This window comes from Eubalaena glacialis, chromosome X, assembly GCF_028564815.1.
Source record: "Eubalaena glacialis isolate mEubGla1 chromosome X, mEubGla1.1.hap2.+ XY, whole genome shotgun sequence".
Classification (NCBI taxonomy): Eukaryota; Metazoa; Chordata; class Mammalia; order Artiodactyla; family Balaenidae; genus Eubalaena; species Eubalaena glacialis.
This window is the reverse complement of record NC_083736.1, coordinates 117,626,871-117,649,265: the sequence shown is the minus strand read 5'-3', so window position 1 is coordinate 117,649,265 and position 22,395 is coordinate 117,626,871. Positions and strand designations below refer to the sequence as shown.

At 40.4% G+C, this 22,395-nt stretch overlaps 1 protein-coding gene across 4 annotated transcripts in view; it reads right to left on the bottom strand.

Moving 5' to 3' along the window:
• Positions 1 to 22,395, bottom strand: part of OCRL (OCRL inositol polyphosphate-5-phosphatase) — a 56,426-nt gene that overhangs the window by 16,565 nt on the left and 17,466 nt on the right. For 3 of the 4 annotated variants that reach the window (XM_061177911.1, XM_061177912.1, XM_061177914.1), the window contains 13 exons: positions 16,668 to 16,778; positions 16,169 to 16,258; positions 15,350 to 15,470; positions 15,093 to 15,254; positions 13,790 to 13,891; positions 13,150 to 13,264; positions 11,919 to 12,035; positions 11,627 to 11,814; positions 8,805 to 8,916; positions 7,062 to 7,171; positions 5,354 to 5,489; positions 977 to 1,087; positions 178 to 343 (listed from right to left, as the gene is read on the bottom strand). In XM_061177911.1, the coding sequence (XP_061033894.1) occupies positions 178 to 343; positions 977 to 1,087; positions 5,354 to 5,489; positions 7,062 to 7,171; positions 8,805 to 8,916; positions 11,627 to 11,814; positions 11,919 to 12,035; positions 13,150 to 13,264; positions 13,790 to 13,891; positions 15,093 to 15,254; positions 15,350 to 15,470; positions 16,169 to 16,258; positions 16,668 to 16,778 (1,641 nt within the window). The remainder of the gene's footprint in view (positions 1 to 177; positions 344 to 976; positions 1,088 to 5,353; positions 5,490 to 7,061; positions 7,172 to 8,804; positions 8,917 to 11,626; positions 11,815 to 11,918; positions 12,036 to 13,149; positions 13,265 to 13,789; positions 13,892 to 15,092; positions 15,255 to 15,349; positions 15,471 to 16,168; positions 16,259 to 16,667; positions 16,779 to 22,395) is intronic. The other variant, XM_061177913.1, reaches the window with a different exon arrangement.

Below are 22,395 nucleotides of genomic sequence, written 5' to 3'. Positions count from 1 at the left end.
GAAGTGTCCTCTAAAAAAATCATTAAGTGATGAAGGAGAGATGGGACAAACGGAAGAGGGAGGAGCCCCAAGACAATGACAGTGAAGGTGAGAGACGTATGGTTAGAAAACAAGAAGTTAATCAAAGGGAGGGGATGGTACATCGCGAGCAGAGACAATGGTAAAGGGAAAACTCACTTGGCTCCAAGTAGCCCTCACAAGGTTCAGCCCGAAGCCATGGCTTGCAGTACTGGCTGTCATTAAGCTTAGGGATGAAAGAAAAATGGCAGGGAACCTGTCCATTGTTGCTGATCTGGAACTTCTCCTTTTGTAGTTGCCGAAACTTCACATTCTCAAACACAAACTGGGGAATAACAGACAGACACAAACATGCATCACTAGTAGGGGAAGAAAGTCAGTTGGATTATTCCATAGAGAATATGAATAAAGAATGAGGTCATTATTAACCATTATTAACTGCCGGGTGCACTCGCCAAGCAAGCCAGCTACCCACTGTCCCCTCTCACAACAGCAGAGAAGGAGCCAGGCAGCTCTTGCTACTTCTCTAGGCTACTCTGATTGTTCCTGGGATCCTAAGAGTATAACCCCACCTTGGGTCAGGGCATGCATCCCATGACCAAGTCCTGGTTCCTGAGATATGAATTGGCCAGCAACTCTGAAATATTAAATAAGAGCAGCTAACATCTGAGGGCTTACTTTGTGCCCGGCGCTGTTTTAAGGGCTTTGCATGTATTAACTCGGGTAATCCTCACAACCTCCCCTTTATCCAAAAAAGGAAACTGTGGCTCTGAGAGGGTAAGACGCTCGCCCATGGCCACACGTCTACTAGATGGCAGTGCTGGGACTGGAGTGGAGGCAGTCTGCCTTCAGCTCACACAGTCTTCATGACTTTGCTGTGTTGCCTTCTCCTAGTAACATGGTTTCCCCTGTGCGACCACGATGGGCAGCAGATGGGCAGGCGTGTGTGTTTGCTCACCTCCCTCCGGCTGAGTTCTAAGGAAGGAAGGAAGTCATTTTCCATTCTGTCCATGATGCGTACAATATCTTCAAACACTTTCCGGTACCTCCGTTCATCCACAACCTTCACCTGAGAGAAAACGAACCCTCTTTTCAGTCTTACATGCGCGTAGCTCATCTTCCTTTCAGATTACCTAACAGTTTAAAACCGGTCATTATAGCAACCATTTCAAATAAACTGTGGTGCAAACAACATCCTCAAACACTTTCTGAAATCTCGCTCCATCCACAGCTTTTACCTGAGAAAAACAGACAGATCCTTATTTTAGTCTTATGTGCTCTCAACTTATATATCTCTAAGAGTCTAACCATCTTTAAAAAGGCCACTAAAACAAACATAAATTATGGGATCACACACTGTAAGGTAAAGGTAAGGTTAATTGGTTAACTTCTTGGAAAAGTTAAACCTCTGTGCTACGAAGCTTGGGAATAACAAATATTTGGGAAGACTATTTTCTTGCTCCATTGTTAAGTAATTTGGTGGTGGAGAAAATGTGACGATTGTGCTAAAACTTTTTTCCTGCACTATACAAACTGACAGTGTCAAAACATACCTATCACTATTTCTAACAATGATCATAAAGTGCTGAAACAGCAGAAAAAATGACTAAAGCATTTAACTCTATTAGCTGTTATGCACAATGCCAAGAATCATAATACCAATATAATATAATATCAATGCTCAGATTATATGATGATAAAAGTATGTTAGTAAATAGACCCTATGGCCATTTTAGAAAACGGCCGATACAAAATGTCCCAGATCAGAGTAAAAGCATGACGATAAACAAATCATCTTGCCTAATAGATCGAAAAAACTCCCATCTGACACAGCACTTTCGGCTTCCTGACACAGCTGTGCTTTTTTCTTTTACTATTAAAACTTTATACAAATCGATGCCCAAAACAAACATAATTAACATAGCATTTTCACTTATTAAGGCCCCAGTTTCTTTTTAGAATAGAAAACTTCACAAATTCAATTTAAAAAAAAAAGACTGATGTATGCAGTAGCGGCTGTAAAGAAAGTGTGGAAAATAAGAACATCAAAGCTGAGTCTCAAAGACTGTGGAGGTTTTTACGTATCTGAACCATAACGATTAGAGAACTTAGGAGTAAGCAATCACTAGCGTCACCAGGGTGCCTACTACAGTGTTATATTAAGAGGAATTTTATACTTTTTAAATTCTTTTTCAACATTTTGCAACTTTAAAAAATTTATTTATTTATTTTGGCCGTGCCGCACAGCATGTGGGATCTTAGTTCCCCGCAGGGATCGAACCCACGCCCCTGCATTGGAGGCGCGGCATCTTAACCACTGGAGTACCAGGTAAGTCCCTTTGCAACTTTTTATTTCAAAAAGTGTTTTACGTATGTCATCTTATTTTCACAACAACCTGTGAGGTTACCAAAGCAAGGATTATTCTTCTCACAGTTGAGAATATCAAGGTACAAAAAGATCAATTAAGTTGCTCACTGCCACAGTTAATAGCAGAGGTGATATCTGGACCTCTAGCGTGAGACCCTTTCCAAACACTGGATATGTGACAGGACCAACTTGGGTATGTCTTTTTTTTTTGGGGGGGGGGGTAGGTCTTAAAAACACAGATGCCCCAGCTCACTGATCGCTATCTCCAGGGGGCGGGGTCCATGCATTTTGAAGCTCTTTAGGCAATTCCGATGTCCACCAAAGTCTAAGAACCAATGCAACAGATCCCATTACCAAGTGCAGGGGTGGGAACCCCATCTCAGCTTAATCTCAGCCAGCCCACAGCAAGTCTTCTGAAATTAATTGGCCCCTTAGCACTTGGTCCCTTTGTTAACAGTCACTGATGTGAATGGTGGTAAGAAATACAATGTGGTTCTTAAAGCCTCTAATCATAGCATGCCCAAGAGTCCAAAGTATGGGGTGGCTACCCAATAAAATCAAAGCTCTTCTCAGTGGGTTATCATGATCATAACCCTTAATGCACAGTAAGGATAATGAAGGGGAAAATGTTACCACAGAATGTCACCACTTGATACATCCACTTTAGAAAAGGAAATTACCAATAAAATTAGGAATTAAGAAATATGTACAATGAGCTAGATCTTTATGTAATAACATGGATAGCTCTCCAAGATACACCACTGAATTAAAAAAAAAAAGTTGCAGACCAACACATATGAGACCATTTATGATATATACACACCAACACACAAAACACCACCATATTGTGTATGGGTAAACAGAAAAGGTCTAGAACTGTGCTGTCCAATATTATAGCCAGTAGCCACATAAGGACATTTAAATTTAAATTACTTCAAATTAAATAAAATTGAAAGTTCAGTTCTCTCAGTCACACTTCAAGTGATCAATAGCTGCCTGCAGGTAATAGCTACTGGATGGGACAGGATAGATCTAGAACATTTCCATCATCACAGAAAATCTATTGGACAGTGCTGGTCTAGAAAGAAAGAAATTCATAAGGGTAGTTGGCCTGGCTAGGGAGTGGGGTTTAGCGCAAAAGTGGGAGTAGGGGATAGAAGAGGCACTGAAGACCTTCAGCCTTATCTGTGAATTTTGCTTACTTTTATTTTTATTTTAAAGAGAAAACACATTTTAATTCCTGTGTGATTTAAAAAGTATTAAAAACTAGAAAGGTAGACCTTTATTAAAGATACACAAAAATACACAGAAAGCATGGAAAAATTGTAAATATCCTGCTGGGAGCTCTGAATTAATATGTATGGAGTATTACAAATATTCTGAGGTTCTGAAAAGAAATACAAACAGAAAAGCTAAGCATAGCTGATGAAACCAAAAAGGTTAGTGTCTGGGGGAAAGACATCCTTTTAAAAATGGATTAAGAGAACTCAAATGAAGAAAACAGGGCAGTCCACAAGCACAAGCTAGAAATTAGGTGGGTTAAAAGTAGTATCTGAAGGTATATCTAGTCAGTAAGTTCTCTGGAACTCTGCAGGCATTGTGGGGGTAGGAGAAAGAACACCTATAAGTTTGGGAATTAAACAGGCTTAAGATTTGAATCTCAGCTCTCCTTCTAACTGCATGCTCTTAAAGAAGTTTATTTAAACTCACTGGTTCTCCACTTGCTCATCTGTTAAATGAGAAATATTTAACTCAAAGCATTGTTGTGAGGAGTAAATGAGATGGGTGTAAATTGCCTAGTACAGTCTCTGGCACGTACTAGCTACTTTTTGAGGAACACATACTATTGTTATTCATTATTATTTTAAAATTTCAAAATGGATAAAAGTCAAGTCATGATTGCCTCAATAAAATTTAGAATCTATTCTAAGATGAAGAACAAATTTTGTACATAAAGGAAATGCCCCAAAGTCATTCCCCTCTAAGACAGGAGCAGGATAAGACATATTGGTGAGAACCTATCTCAGAAGCCAAAAAAATCAACATACACACAGAGGAAAGAAATCTACCCTGCTGTGCTCTTTGCATGTCTTACCTCATTAATCCTCTTAAGTAGGTACCATTGTTATTCCCATTTTATAGAGGAGGAAACTGAGGCAGAGGGATGTTACATAAATTTTCCATTGTTACAGTTAGAAAGTGGTTGAGCTGGGAGGCAAATTTAAGCAGTCTAGCTATAACGTCCATTCTATCAAGCACTGCCTGATACAGATTCTGCCAGATTACATGACTGCAGGTCTGGAAAAACTACAAGAAATAATCTAAATGTACTAGCTGTAATAAATTAAGTCAACAAGATCCCAAGATATAACTTGCATACTAATAACACACAGCTAGAAAACAAAAACTTTACTCACAACAGAGACAAAAAATTAAACAACTGGCCATTAATCCAGCCCAGGATGCAATAGAGTTAAAGAGAAATTTAAAACCTGTGCTCCTGGACGGGAAGACTTCACTATCTTAGTTAGTAGAACTAACAATATGCCTCTTAACATTATATACAGATTATGTTGTATTCTGACCGGTCTGTGCCTTTGTTCCTGCTGTCCCCAGCCCTCTACCTGGAACCTCTCTCCCGGTGCTTCCACTCCTTACTACTTATCTGATGAGGACCTACTCATCCTTTAAAACCTAGCTTTGAACTCTTCTTTATGTATAATGACTTTAGGAGGTGAAGGGTGCTACCCAGCCATTATGCAGCATGAGAAACATCTGTGTCACTAAAAGGCCATATGGACAGCATTTAGGAGGGTCAAGGGCACTAACTTCTCAATGCTGCAAATGATTATTTGGTTATGAAAACATTTATGGCTCACTGAATTACTGATCCGTTCTGAGTCTAAATGATGCTCTAAGAATAGATACTTAACACACAAACGACTGCATGAACAAACAAGTGTTTACCCCAATGTGGAAGAGAGCGCTAACAGGCTTGTGGTCACTGGTTTTCAGTTCCATGTGACTCCGGTAATGAAGCTGATTAACATTAATTCCTCTCCAGAGAATTCGGTCACACCAGGCTGGAACCCGACATTTCCCACTGCAAAAAAAGTAAGGAATTAGAATAACATACCACACAAGAACGGAATACCTACCACACTGGTTCAGACCTGAGTTAGGCCCTCTTGTTATCTGCTTCTCCTTCCCTAACGACTCCAACTATTATCTTCCCTACTATATTGCAAGCTCTGTGAAGGGACTGTGTCTGCTTGTTTGTCACTGCATTCTCAGCCCCTAGCACAGTATCTGATGTAAAGTAGGTGCTCAATGAATAGTTATCTAATGAATGAATAAACGGTGCTCCTAAGATTAGGATTATATCTTCAATAATGTTGCCCCAGGGGAAAACAGAATAGCACCTTCTTAAAATACCCTCAGAAGGACAGGATTATATTCAGAACACTTCCTCTTCGTTTGCTCTATCAACTGCAAGGATGCTTCACAACAGATAGACAACTAATAAAATCTAAAAATCCAATCCTATATTCCTAGACTGGGCTTAATCACTGGAGATGGGTAATAGTAGAGATTTCTTTAAACCTGGACTTTTATGGATAAGTCGAGCTTCTTCTACTAAAGATGAACTAACACCTAAGCATGCAAGTCTGAACAAATAACAGCCCCTAAGAATACCAAGGGGAGGGAAAAAGCCTATTCATCATTCTATTAAAATAAGCAACACCTGTACACCTGATCCAGACAGTGACACAAATGAAGTTCTTATCAGTAGCTCTTCAGTTGACTCTCAAGTCAGGTGAGTGGAATAAACAAGGCAATGTGCACAAGATCTGTGAGAGTCACTTTCCACTTGCCGAGCAGCTCCCTCGGAGGACAGAGGACGAGGAGACAGGCTCCTCCCCACCCCGCCCTGGCGCTCTCGGAGTCTAAAGAAGCTGACTATGCCCAGGCATTCTTTTCTCTTTCAAACTTCTGGGCTCAGCCAGGTAGGAAACCATAGGAAACGAAGAAATAGTAGGTAGAAGACAAACAGTCACCAGGCACATACTGACAGGGGCACTTTACTAGGGGTGATCGGGAAATCAACGGGCCCCCTAGACAGTGATTCTCAGCTTTCTCCAGCAGTCGTGGAGGTCGGGCCCAGGCACTGGTATTTTTAAAAGTCCGGCAAGAGAGTCTAATGTAATGTAAAAAAAAAAAAAAAAAAAAAGAGAGTCTAATGTGAACTCAGGATCGAGAACCACCGTGCTGGAAGAACCTTTCATGGCTCTTTGTTTTCACCTCTGGTACCCTGAGTTAAAGAGTTGAAAAAGAGTTTGGGAAAAGAGCCAGAACAGGGCAACAGGTAAGGAAATAGGGGTAAGATCAGAAGGGCAAAAATCTAATAAGCAAGTCTGCTGAGGTGAGAGAAATAAGGCATCGCAGGCAGCTCGTAAAACTTCGACAGCCTGACAGAGCAGTTCACACTCTCCTAAGGTGAGCTCACCTGTGAGCACACACAAATTGAAACCTCTTCTGTAATAGCACTGAGCCATTAGGTTTCTCTATCTGTTTCTGGCAAGAACTAAAAATTTCCCAGCCCTTCATCAATTCAGAGAGACAGAAATAAGATCAGGGCTTAACCTATTCCATGAGGAGGTTCTTGTTATTTTACCTGGAATCCCATCGGTCTGTTTTAGAATCATACTTATACGTGGGGATAAACTTGATTTCCCCTTCCATGAAGTCAGCAAAAGCTTTTTTCTGTGTGCGCTGAATATTTAGCTAGAGGTAGAAAAACGTATCATATAAGCAGGGTAACACCATCTTAACAGAAGTGATAATCGGGTTGATCAGCCATTTCTAAGTATCTAAGTTCCGTATCTTTTGCAACTGTCGGAGCACATACATAAAATTTCTGTGCCTTGTGAATTAAATTTTGACATTCCAACAGCATCTAAGCTCACCCACAGACAGGATGCTCATATGAGCATGTCACTAATTTTTTATTGCTAATGGTGGTCAGGGTAAAATGGAAAAATGAAACCTGAATAATCATAAGTTCCCTGATGTTAGCACAGTTTTTTTTTAAATTTATTGAAGTATAGTTGATTTACAATGTTGTGTTAATTTCTGCTGTATAGCAAAGTGACTCAATTATACATATATATATTCTTTTCCTTATTCTTTTCCATTATGGCTTATCACAGGATATTGAATATAGTTCTCTGTGCTATACAGTAGGACCTTGTTGTTTATCCATCCTATATATAACAGTTTGAGCACAGTTTTAATTTTTTAAAAAAGCACACAAATTTTGATTGGATAATTCCAAAAGCCAAATTCAGTGAATAGTTATATTGGGTTCGCCAGAAAGTTCATTCAGGTTTTTCTGTAACAACTTGCGGAAAACCCGAACGAACTTTTCGGCCAAGCCAATAGCTCGTTTTGAAAGTTACCCTCACTCAAATATTTTACCAGAATTACATAAGATTCAGAACTTATTCCAACTGTACCCCCTTTGGAGGCAGGACAGAGGAAGAAATGCAAAGTTAGCCAGCCAACCTCAATGTGAAGGTAGACACAGCCAAGAAAGGCTCACTGCAAAAACCATTCTGCTGCAAAACACCGGAATTTTGACTATGTCTGAAGGTCAAAAGTCTCACGTTAGGATTTAAAGACATTCAAATCAAGTTGAAACATTTTCTTCCCTCAGTAAGAAGCATTCGCTTTTAGCAGCCAGTATCCATATGCTAAAGTAAAAATTCAAGTCCTGTGCCAGGCTCCAAGGCAAATTTACAGAAAACTAGGTTCCTCAATATCATTTTATATAAATGTTACCATATCAATGCTTCTCACACAGGTTTTAACATCTATAAACTAGCAAGCCCCAATTTCTCAATCAGTTCCCATTAGACCACAGTCTGTGCTATTTGTCCCAGACAAACTTCTCTTTTGTGCCTCCCAATCCCCTCACAGGGCCTCCCTCTTTTACCTCCAAGCTGTTGCTGAGCCTGCCAAGTAATCATAGAGCAGCTTTCCCTGTTCCATCTGCCAAACCACATCAACATAGCTGAAGGCCCACTTCCTCCAGGAAGTGTTCTCCAATTAACCCCACCCATTCTCCAACTCATTTATACAAATCTCTGAAATCCCTTCTTGATAAAGACTTAATGAATAAATGTTATATTGACTTTTTATCACTAACGTTATCTCCTCTCCTCCCATGCAAGCACTTAATAAAAGCACTACAAACCTTGTGTGTATTCACTGCATCACTAGTCACAATGTCTTCCCCAGACAATGAGACCTTTCCATCTACTTCTAGAGTAAGACACAACTCCCATGGGTCTAACTCATAAACCTAACAATTTCATCTGCTGTCTAGGAAAGTACCTGTAAAATAAAATTTTATTACCTGGTCCAATTTCAAGAGTCTCTGAAGGTCATTCTTATTAATAAGACTCTTCACTTCATTGGCATCAGGCATGCAAAGTCTGTAGTTCAAATCTCCCAACCAGATGACAACACTGAGGATAAAGAAATACATGAACAGAAATAGCAGTAATTAGCATAAAAATCAATCAGAGGAGAATGGAGAGAAGGAAAATGGGGAGATTATTCATAAGCATTCATTTATCACTATCTGACTAGGGGTTTAAGCTATAACTATCCTTTGGGGGCGAGTACTATCAACACCTGAGAGGGCCGAGGGATTACAAAATAGGTGGGAGGACGGGCACTGCACACATGAGGAACAAAGACAGGGAAATACGGTGTATGTGTGGGACTCAGAAACCAAGGAGTTAACTCCCTGAGAGAAGCATGTAGTTTATTTGCTGGACTAGCTTCAAAATTTCACCTGGCTACTTGCCAGGTCTCTAGGGGAAGAGAGTCTGAACGTTTTCTGCCTCTCTGAGCCCTGATGTTCTGCAGGCTCTCCACTAGGGTCTGCATGGTCTGAATGACAGCTCTCTCCGGCAGGGCCCACTAGCAAACGTAGGTCCAGGGCTTTCTGCTGTAGCCAGTCTGTCTACCCCTGCCCCAGAACCGCAGTCCAAGTCCCAGGCAGGAAGGAGAATGGCAGGCCACGGGAGCCTCAGGCTCCCAATCACAGCAACAGACCCCCAGGTGTGCTGAGAGCCGCCCAGGGGAGACCCTGAAATTCCCACACCAAAATGGGTTCTCTTGTGAGCTATCTCAAGTTCCAAATGGGTCTCTTTGCCAATCTTTAAGGTCCCGGGTAAATAAATTTATGGAATTTCGGGGCAATTTTATGATGACTGATGTCAAGGCCTTGTTTTACCACTGTGAAACAGAATTCTATATGATCTTAATTGTTGAGACAATATGGAAAGAGGCCAACATCACTACCTTTCCCTACTCTTTCCTCAATTACCCCACTCTCTACTGATCCTAATACCCCCAAATTATCTTTTGTTTTCCTACTAATTCACATCTCAAACCACTATTCCAAATCTCATCACCCTCTCAGAATTTCAATTACTAGTATTAATTTCCTTACAACTAACCATTTTCTACTAACAATCCATTCCTCAACTGATTTTTGTTTCTATCCTTATTAAGTCCCATTCTTCACTAACCTTTCACATTATCCATTGGTGTCTTTAAATCTCCACAGCCCCTTTTCTTAACGATTCACAGCCAGTAAAAAGAATAATGTAGATCTATATTTACTGGCTTGGAAAGAGATTCACAATAAATAGGATAATATAGTCCTATATAATGAGTATGTGTGTGTTTGTAACGTGCATAGAGAAAAGTCTATAACAGCACTATTCAGAAGAGATAGGGACTTCCGTGGTGGCGCAGTGGTTAAGAACCTGCCTGCCAATGGAGGGGACTCGGGTTTGATCCCTGTCTGGGAAGATCCCACATCCCGCGGAGCAACTAAGCCTGTGCACCACAACTGCTGAGCCTGCGCTCTAGAGCCTGCAAGCCACAACTACTGAGCCCACGTGCCACAACTACTGAAGCCTGTGTGCCTAAAGCCCGTGCTCTGCAACAAGAGAAGCCACCGCAATGAGAAGCCCGTGCACCACAATGAAGAGTAGCCCCTGCTCGCCGCAACTAGAGAAAGCCTGCATGCAGCAACGAAGACCCAACACAGCCAAAAATAAAACTAAATTAAATAATTAATTTAAAAAACAAACAGAAGACATAAGACGCACATCACAAATGTAATTTTCAATTGTCTAGTAGCTGAATGTAAAAAGTAAAAGAAACAAGTGAAAATAACTTTAACAACAAATTCCAGGGCTTCCCTGGTGGCGCAGTGGTTTAGAATCCACCTGCCAATGAAGGGGACACGGGTTCAAGCCCTGGTCCAGGAAGATCCCACATGCTGCAGAGCAACTAAGCCCGTGTGCCACAACTACTGAGCCTGCGCTCTAGAGCCTGTGAGCCACAACTACTGAACCCGTGTGCCACAACTACTGAGGCTCGTGCGCCTAGAGCCCGTGCTCCGCAACAAGAGAAGCCACCACAATGAGAAGCCCATGCGCCGCAACGAAGAGTAGTCCCTGCTCGCCGCAACTAGAGAAAGCCCGTGCGCAGCAACGAAGACCCAACTCAGCCAAAAAAAAAAAAAAAACCCCAATGCCTTCTTTAAAAAAAAACAAATTCCATTTAACTCAATATATGCAAACTTTTGTCATTTCAACATGTAATCAATACTTAAAAAGTTGAGATATTTTACATTTTTTCCCTCCTAAATTCAGTGTATATGCTCACAGCACATCTCAATTTGGACTAGCTACTTTCAAGTGCCCAACAGCCACCTATGGCTACTGGCTGTCATAATGGACAGCACAGATCTGGAAGGATACACACTGAATTGTCCACAGTGTTTTTCTTTGGAAGGAGGGACTGGCTGGGGAGAGCAGAGGTAAGAAATGAGGGATTTTTTACTTTTACCTTTTATTACATTCACAATGAACATTTCTATTTTATAATAAAAAATAATAAAAACTGATGTCAATTGACAGACCCCCTCTACCATTACCCTAGATGCCCACTAACAGAACTAACCTTTCCTCTGATAGCAAATCTAATTCCTCTGACTCAATGCATCTGCTATTCCTCAAACCCGCCCCCTTCTTTGTGACCCCAATCCCTAAACAATAATCTCTTCACTCTTCACATTTCTATAGCTTCTCACCACATTTAGTCTCTTCTCACCTCCACTATTCAAAGGCTAAGGAAGACTTAACCACTCACTCATGTTTCATGATGTTCAGCTGCGGGAGGGTCTGATTTGGGACCACAAAACTCATTCGTGCGCAGATGTCCTTATAATCTTGATTCCTTCTCTCAAAGTCCTCCACGTGGGCAGCCAAGTGGGAATTGACAACGCAAAAGGTAGTGTTGTGAAATACAAATCTCACAGCTACCCCACCTTTGTTTCCCTGTTAGCAAGAGTAATTATTCACAGTTAGTACAAAGACGCAACTAGCACCTGAACTTCACATGGACATAAATCATAATTGAGCTCATTTCCAAAGTAACTCACCATCTTCCCCATGATTCCAGTCCCAACTGTTTCTGTAGCAACATCACGGATATATCGCCACTGATCCTTTCTGGCAAATATCAGGAGCATCATCCCGACAAGGCGGACCAGTTGAACCTATGAGTTGCAGGGAATTAGAAGAGGTTCATGTTAATACCACTCTTTGCCACATATCGAATTCCCACAACTAATTTTCCACCAAGAAGATATAACCATGCCCTAATCTGAATCCAAATCCTCTAATTTCCCAGTGGACCTCATAAAGAGAAAACAAAATTTCTCTGGGAAAGCTCTAATCTGGCTCTGACCAGTAGGAGTTAAAAGTCTTTGGAGACAACGAGTACACTCAGCTCTAGATTCATTATTTTAATCACTTTTTAGCCTACCATGAGTAGGCAGCATTAAAAATTCGAATAATAATGACAAAGCCTCTATCCCAGCTTGTTCCTTTTGCCTCTTCTTCCTAGTTTCTGATTTACAATTTCCTAAGAAATTAAAATGTATAAAATAACAATCCTTTTTACTTTTAAGTCTGTGAACTAGAAATATGTCTGAAATGTGTATTAGTCTATATGAGAGGAATAACATCTTCAGGAGTCTTATCACCTACATCAGCTGTTAGAAGATGCAGATGAAAATTACTTAGACAAATGACTCCTTTTAAAGGGCTTGGTATGGTAGCCCCATAATTAAAATAACTCTTCTGGTAGCCTCTACCATGTGCCTTCTAGAGACCAACAAATTGGGCCACCTTGCTAAAGTCAACTCTATTCTTGACTTACAACCAAGTTTCGAGCTCATTTAAATTCCACAACACTCCTGCTCTTGCTCCAGTTCCAAAGCTTACCCTATGCACCCACATGCTTCAAACTGCTTTTCTGTAAAGCATCCAGTTCTGACCATGTCAGCGAACAATTTCAATCTTAAACTCTCATTGCAAAAATCACTTACCTTATGTGTCATCATTTGAGTTAATTATTGCTATGAGAACAATAAAATTCTTCTTTTCTCCTAAAAACTACCTAAGCAATGAAACTATAAGATCGGGAAACTTAGGGAATTTTTTTTCTAGGAAATAGGAATAAAAAGGATTAGTCTGCCCTATTCCAGTATTACACATGGGGAAGAATTCAATTAAACCACTCTTTTGGAACAAGCTATAGATAACAGAGTAACTTCCAGTGAGTTCTATTTAGCTGTATACTAAAAAAGATAATTAAATGCGGCTTACTTTCTTATACTTGGCTTTGGAATGCAAACCCCTCTCCACAGCCAAGGACCACTCTTGTTCCTTCACAGATTCAAAGTAGAAAAAGGCTTCTGTGCTCAAGTCCAGCTCTTGGAATCTGAGAAAACAAGAGGATGTGAGATCTACACACATCCCATAATTATCTCTGACTACCTCCTGTCCCATTTTCTGAGACATTAGATGAAAAAATGGGGAAGAGATAAATTTTAGAGAACTGCTCTACTGACTCAGGTGATCAGTAAGGACAAGTAGTTTTCTTTTCAAAAGACTCCCTGCCACAAGTATATGCACAGGCTATGCAAAACACAAACAAAAAAACCTCCATAAGGGATAACAGTAGAGCTTTGCTTATATATCCTAGAAATAGTCACTGTTAGAATTAACCTCAAATCTCAGTTTCTATGAAGTATATAGTTTTCTACGGGTTTTGAGAGGATTAGATGCTTCCTTACACAAATTTAGGTAGCTGTTCCTTTATGATCTCACAAATTTGACCCACAAGTTAACTCTCACATATAGTCTACAGTAGGTTTTTACAAATGGTGGGGGAAAAAAAAGTAAAATGTCACATAAACTAACACCAAACATACAGCCAAAATGAAATTCCAGACGTGTATTTTACCCAATGCAGTAGATATCAGGAGGATTCGGATCACAGTTCAGCCAAGGTTCTAACCCACTATCTGGAGACTGGCCATTCACGTTCCATGTTCCAACAAAGAATCTAATACATGACACCAAAAAATAATTTAAAAACAAAGGTCAAGTGTGAATGTTCACAATAAGCAACATAATATCTCAAACTGTTTTGCCACACACACACACAAAACCCTCCTGCATGTAGAAGACAAAGGCAGTGGGCTTATTCTCTCCAAATTTTACATCAGGTAAACCTACAGAAAGGAACCAAGTCTCTATTTAAAAAACACAAATTTAATTGCTCTACCACATTTCCTTTCTATTACATTCCATCCAAACTCATATTTGAAGGGAGAGCTTGTGGATGGGAAAGAGGTATCTTCATGCTATAAGGATGTCTAATATGGATAACTATTCCATAAGGAGTTGTAGTTAAATCCAAAAACTCACTTCCCGAAGGATTACAAGGACATCTGTGTAGGAAATTCTGTTGAGACAGATATAGTATTAAGGGGGAAAGCAGAAGGGAAAACTCATGACTGTCTTAACTGTTTACATACAAATATAAGCATCACGGGAAATCTGAAGATCTGGAGGTTTCAGCATAGGGATATAGTCATGACTGAATTAGAATAAATGAGGCATAATGGGATAGCAGATGGGACTGGAATCTTGGACTAAAAGGGTACATGCTGTTCGAAAATAACAAAGAAAAGTGTTGCTGCTTTGAACATCGGGATACACGACACACACCACACATAGTGAGTCCAGAAAAGAGGATATCACCAAGATGAAATGAAAAATATAATAGAGGAAAGAATCCAAGATAGACCTCCCAATCAAGATGATTGGGTGAAACTTCCTTCAGTTAACTTCCCAAAGTAGGTAAATTAAAGTCTAGTGGTAATGGCGGACTTAATTTTCCAATATTGGCAAGAAGAAATTCAGCAGGTCAGATAGATAAACACACTTGCTTATGGAATGTACTAGGAGACAATTCTCTAGTACTTGTGAACTTGACTTGGTTCTCTAAGAGTGGATAGAAAGATTAGTAGATGTGGTATCATTAGTAATTAGAAAATCCAAGGGAAATTGTAGCATTTGCATTATTTTGGATATGTATGTTATTGACCAGCATAAAGACAGGGGCTTGAATCAGCTCACCACTCTTTTCTTTATGCTTTTATTCTGAATTAAGCTAATTTAACTAATACCTTAAATACCAAAAGACCATTTTTTCCTATACCTACTAACGTTTAGCCTCAGTAAGAAGAAGAGAGACTAACCTGAAAGTCTGAATGTTGACATATTCTTTCTCTCGCTTTGCCAGGATGTGTTTGATGAGACCCTCCCGCTGCCCAGACTGGGTGTTTGGTACAAAGAGCTTCCGCATGGTATTGGTCACTTTGGGCTGTTCCTTGTTAGAAGCTTCTTTTTCACGTGGAAGCCTAGCAAATAAATGAGGAATTCAAAAGTGAAATTGCCTTAAACAATTCCCATGTGTGTCTCACACATGGGAAATCTGTTTCAACATAGGACTTACATTCTATTCACTGAAGACGGTGGGGGTGGCGGTTCCCGATGAACCCCTGTAGGCTGATTCTGCAAATTTATTTTCTTGTCCAAATTCAAAGATGAAAAATTATCCTCAAATCCAAGAAGCCCTGAAGGACACAGAACCCAGAGTGGAAGGGGGGAAAAGATAACATCCAACTTATCCAGGATTGATAGGACTTTGCTTTGATCAGCGGTTTTGGTTTGATCACTATTTGCTCAGTGGCGTTACCAAACAGAAAGGTATAAGAGTAGTGATAACGTAGATTGGGGGAAGAAGCACATCTGTCCCTGAAGCACTGACATATTAACTAGAATGACAGTAAGTTACGTTAACTTAGAACGTGAATAATAAGAGCTAGTATTTATAGAAGACTTTTAGCACAATGCCTGGTTGATAGTAAGGAATTATATCATTATCTCACTTAATTGTCACAAAGACCTCATGAGGTAGGTGCTATTAAAAATCTTCCTATGTTACAGAAAAAGAAACAGAAGCTCAGAGTTGTCAAAGTAATTTGACCAAGATCATATAACTAGTAAGTCAGAGAACTGGGATTCAAACCCAGGTAGTCTGGCCCCAGAGCCTGCACTTTTTACCCCTCTGCTAAGCTGGCACTGAAAGAGCTAATGTGCCACAGAAAGGATCAGGAGTGAACATGAGTCAGTGGGTACGGACTTGATAAAACCACTCCATAGGAGAAGGTATCTGACACTGACATTAATCCACATGATCTTATCTGCCCAGATAAAATCTATTGACTCTGCAATAATCATAGCAACCAGGGAAAAAAAATCTTTTCAGTACCTGAAAAAACAGAAGAGTTGTCCTTAGTGTCTAATTTCTGGTACCAGCTGGATGAGTCCTTTTGCTCTGTAACAAGAAGTTGTGACTGCGCTGGAGAGATAAGGGTCATAGTCAGAATGGAATGACTATTCCATTGAATGGAATATACCATAACCAAAGGCCATTCACTCAGCACTCAAGTGCAGGGGCCAGTGCCATTCTTGAATACAAAGGAAGAGACTAAGAAAATGAGGGCAGCTCTGGGATCATCTGGGACCAGAGGAGGATTACAGTCTGCAGTAAGCTGTCCAAGGAATGAAACTGAAGATTCTGGAAATTGACTCAGTGTCCTTAAAGCTGAATAGACTTATTCCCTAACCTATCCCTGGGGCCATTCCTGAAGAAAAAAAAAATCACCTATCAAGGCTCTAGGGGTGAGGTACTTTGCTAATGGCCACTTGCCTCTGTACAGCATGTCCCATGCAAATAGTAGAAAGAAAACTGCTGAGGCTTGAGTTACCTTCCTGAGCAGCAAGGACCTCTGAGAGGAACTTCAGACAGTGTTCCTCATCAGGGATTTCAAAGCGGCGCTCTCTGGTCCAGTCCCCCTGAATCCGAATTTTGCAGCCACCTAAAAAGAATGGAAATCCATGTACATATAGCTACGGAAAATAATGTTTTCTTGGGATATTTTCAACTTACCAATTTAATAGGAGAAGGTCCAGATTGCAAATATTCCAGACCTCTAACGTGTGAAGCATGCCTATAAGATCAAGGGATTAGGTGTGGTGGTGGTGCTGGGGGTGATGCACAGAGGAAAATCTAATGAAGGCTGATAAACTGTGTAAATGAGCAGCCCAATATAGTGATATGATACATAATGAAATCACAGTTTCCTACATTCTGATATATCGTTCAAATGTCACTGTAGGAACCTCCAAAATCTAGCAGAAGATCAATTCCTCAACCACCCTCCTCCCATCTCCTAGCTGGAAATTCCTACCATTTCAAATCCAAATCATATAGTAAGAGTCTCTGAAGTGTGAAGGGAAAAAAGGAAATATGACAGTTTGTTCCTAGGTACAGATTGTACCCAGGCAATTAAATTTATAAGCTAATTAAAAAATAAAAGCATAATGGGATTGGTTTGAATTATTCTGAAAAGAAGCATCTACACCTCATTTACCTCAAGTGAAAAATGTATGTCTTGAATAAACTCACAAAAACAATATAATGACCCATGTCCAGGAGTGGTCTGGTTCAAGTACAGTCAATTGGAAAACAGTATAATTAGAAGCAAAGTTATCTGGGACTTTAGTTTCTTATGTATATAACATACTGTCCCCCCTTTTCTAATGCCCTCTATTTACCATCAACTGTCTGGATATGGTGACCCAGGAAACCCATGTCCTTGTTTACATTCTTATTTTAACTGATTTATTACATTTATTGCTTTCTCATGGCCCTGGAAACTATAAGCTCCTTAAGGGCAAGAGGAGCTTGTATGCAGGCTGCACATACCGGTTATCCAACACAACACTCTCAATGGTCTCCCAGGGTTGTTTGGGACAGAGGGGCTTCTCAGGACTCAAGACTTCCAAAGCTAAGACAGGGAAAGTCCCAGGCAAACTGGGCTCATCGGTCACTTTATTGATAACAATGACATCAGACTTCACAGACAGAAGAAGGCATTTAATGACTACCAAACTGAACTCTTTCACACTTGTAAATAACAAAGAGATGAGAAAATAAAATGAAAATCCTAGTTTCTTATGGTAGAAATCCACTTCTGAACATTTGACTCTCTCTTTCTTTGCATTTCTTTAAGTTTCTATATTCACAGATTTAGTGATCAGAAGAAAAGAGATAAACATAGAGGAAAAAAATGAAAAAGAAGGCACCCAAGGGAGAATAAGGGACCAGCAATAAGAAAATTAATGAGGGTGCCACTGTAAGGTGGAGAAAAAAAGAGGGGGCATGAATAAGGACTGTCAATTAGAGCAGCCTTGAAGATACGATGGGAAAACCTCCTTCAGGGCACAAGTAGTCCTCTCTTTCTCAGATAATTTATATTAAAAGTAGAAAAAAAATTAAAAAAGAGCAGTTTCTACCTGATACAGACTTAGAACAAGAACACATATTCTCTCTGTCTCACAGTCCTTGAAAGATATATTTTAGCAAATATAAAAAATAAACTGACCCATTTAACGGACAGAAGATTCCAGAAATTGCTTACAAAATAACACTAGATGCTCTCTCATCATGTTGCATGGGAAAGAGGACAAATTACCCCCACCACCCAACCTTCTACTCTCCTCCCTTCCAGCCCCTATGGCCTCTTTGTGATCAGCAAACACTCCTCTATCTTCAACTTCTCCTCTGAATACTCCCTGCATCTCTCAGTAGTTCTCAACTAAGCGTGCATTAGAATTACCAGAGGCGCTTTTAGGAAATACTGACACTTGGGGCCCCATCCCAGGCCAAGAAAACAGAATCTCTGGGGGGTGAAGCCCAGGCACTGGGAGTTTCTAAAACACTCCTCCAGGTGATCTAGTGCATCCAGACTGAAAATCAGAGTCACCTGCAAACTGGCTGGCCCCTAAGACTAGCTCCCGCTGCGGCCCTCTGAACTAGAGGCTATTTATAGTCTTTCACACCCTATGTAATTTAAGACTGATGTCCTTATTTGTCCTAATGCCATCTCCAGACCATTCCCTCTCCTCCTCCCTCATGAAAAATCCCTTCTCCTTTGAGGCTCACCCACTGGGCTATGCCAGCTTCTTCCCTTCCCTCCTCCATGAAATCATGTACGAACTTCCCAGAAACTTCCAAATCCAGGCCTGATTAAGACCTCCTCTCCACTCACACCCCTGCTTTAATTTTGCGTCCCTGCAAAATTAGCACAGAAAGCTCAGTCAACACCTTCAACTTCCTCATCCAACGACCTTGCCCCTCCACCTCAGCCACCTACTCCCTCAGTCCCTACTGGGACTGCCTCAGTTATACCCTGGACCTTTCATCACAGAAACACCATCACCTCATAAATCTCTAATTCAAATATCCCACTCTGAACTGTTACTCCTTCCAGCTTACCTGCTCTTATGGGAACCTCCAGCGCACTGATCCCTCCACTTTCTCAGTATCCATTCACTTCCTCCTGCTTTCACTTCCCTTTTTATCAAACAGATGCCATCATTTCACTCTGTTGCAAAAACCCAGAACTGCCTTACCACTCTGTTCTGGCTAACACCTACCTGGCTAACTCCCAACCCTCAGAAATCCAACTAACTGCCTTCTCTGTACTTACGTCTGAGGGAGTAAAACCACACACACACACACACACACACCCACACACCCCATTATAAATTGACTGCTAACCTCAACGGGGCCCTATATGATAGGAAGCAATCTAAGTTTCCATAGTCAACTTGTCTCCCACTACTATTTGGAACCACTATTCACACCTTCTCATTTATCCTCAATCTTTGGATCCCCCTCTTCTCAAGCTCTCTTCTTCATACTTTATGAGCTTTACCTCATACTTCAGAGGAAACGGAAGCCATCACATGGAAACCTACCTGTATCTGTACTCATCTTCTCCTTTCTCTTCTGATGCAAGGAAGAAGAGTCCTCCTATCAAAGGCCATCTTCTTTTTGAATTGCAACCCCTCAGGTTCTCTCAGGAATCTCACAATGATTCTCTAGACACCTCCCCCAAGTATCTTTAACCTCTTCCTCACACAGGCTCCTTCTCATCAGCATTAAAATAAATCATGTTCTAAATCCTCCTCATTTAAAAAACAAAAAACCTTCCTGGACCCCATATCTCCCTCCAACTCCGGTCCACCTCTACATTCCCCCTTTGCAGTCAAGCTTTAAAAGACACACAGTTGCTACTTGCTCACCTCCCATTTCTCTCTTTAATCCACTCCAATATGACTTTGGCTCCTACCACCCCTCTGAAATTGCTTTGTTAAGGTCACCAATAATCTTCATATTACTAAATCCAATGGATACTCTTCAGTCATCTTATCAGACCTAGCAGCAGAAATCAACACTTGACCCCTCCTTGAAACAGTCTCTTCCAAAGGCTTCTATGACACCATGCTCATCTATTTTATCTCGCTCTTTGGTCACTAATTTTTAGTGCCCTTTGAAGCATCTCCTCCTCTATGTGAACTTTAAAAAGTAGAGTGAGTTCAATATTAAACCTTCTTCTCACTGTGTATCAGCACTGTCCAATAGGACTTTCTGTGATGATGGACATGTTCTTTAACTGCACTGTCCAATATGGTAACCAATGACCTCATGTGGCTAAGGAGTACTTGAAATGTGATTAGTGCTGAGGAACTGAGGAACTGATTTTCTAATTTCGTTCTAATTAATTTAAATAGGCACATACGACTAGTGGCTATGGTATCTGAGAGCACAGCTCTATATACAGTCACATCATCTCTCATGGTTTCAAATACCCTCTATGTGCTAGAGACCCAGACTTTACTTCTGAGCTTCAGATGCATACATTCAACTGCCAATTTATCACCTACACTCAGATGTCTCAAAGAAATCTCAAAGTAAACATAGCTAAAACTGAATTCATGACCCCTGCCCCAGGAAAACTCATTCCTCCTGCAATGTTCTTATTTCTGCAAATGGTACCACCATCCACATTCATGCCAGAAACCTGGGATTCATCCTTGACACTTCAGCTCACCCGCTACACCCACACCAACCTCTGTTGATTTAACCTCCAAAAACATTTATCAAATCTGTCCACTTCTCTCCATTCTTACTGCCACCACACTCTCTAGCTTAAACTACTGAAGGAGCCTCCTAACTGGCACCCCAACATAGGCATAAAATCCTTCATATTCTTTCAATTTTTAAAAATCTGAAAATCCAGATTCCTTATCATGGCTTACAAGACCCTACTGGATCTGGTCCTAGCCTGTCCTACCTTGGTGTCTGAGCCTTATTTCAGGCATCCTGGCCTTCTTTCATTTCAAAGAAAGTGTCAAGCTACTTCCAATTTGGGGCCTTTACACATGCGGTTCCTTTTACCTGGAATACTCTTCCCCATTTTCACCTGTCTCTTACTTATCCCCTCTGGTCTCAATTTAAATGTCACTTCTTCAAAGAGGCCTTCCCTGAGTACCCTGCCTAATTTAGTTAGCACTCTTATAAACTCTCTGTATTTCTCCTTGATAGCATTTATCAAAACTGCAATTATGGGGAATTCCCTGGCGGTCCAGTGGTTAGGATCCTGGGCTTCCACTGCAGAGGGCCTGGGTTTGATCCCTGGTCAGGGAACTGAAATCCCACAAACCACGCGGTGTGGCCAAAAAAAAAAAAAAAACCCCAAAACAAACCAAAAAAACCCCCTGCAATTATACGACTATACCTTATCAGTTTAAATTCTGTTTCCTTCACTAAGTTTCATGAAGTACCACGACTATATTGCTTTCTGCTATATCCCCAGAACACAGTGCCTGGCACATGGAAGGTATTCACATGTTTATGGAATGCACTAATGGATTATAGGCATCTACGTGACACTAGTATCAAACAGCACAGAAGCAAGAACCAAAGCTGGAGGAGCAACCTTATCTATGTTGTTCTCTACTGATTGTGCAGCACTTAGAATAGTGCCTGGCAAATAGAAGGCACTCAACAAATATTTGTTGAATAATGAATAAAAGAGGGTTTAATATTAGGGAATTAGTGTAATACAGTCCATCAATAGGTCAAATAAGGAAGAACAATATAACCATCTCTATAAATACAAAAGACGTTTGATAAAATTCAATATACAGTCACCATTTTAAAAACCACACAAACTTGAAATAAATGCAGTTTCTTAACATGGTTTTAAAAAACGCTATCAAATCAACAGGCAATAACATCCTCAACAATGAAGCACCACTTGAGGCATTCTCACTGAAATCAGGACCTAAACATAAATCATCATCATTATTTAACATTGATCTCCAAATTCTTATTGGTGTAATGAGACATAAAGCAAAACTAATAGTTATAGCTACTAGAAAGAAACAAAACTACTATTTGCAGATGACTAGGGCTGTCTATCAAAACCAAAAAAGAAAATAAACAGCCCCCCAAAAATAAAAATAAATTTCTGTAAAGTGGCTGGATAAAAGATAAATATCTAAAACTCAACAGCTGCTCTGTATACTAGTAATAAGCAATTAGAAGATAAGAGAAAAAAGGTTCCACTGACAATAGCAGCA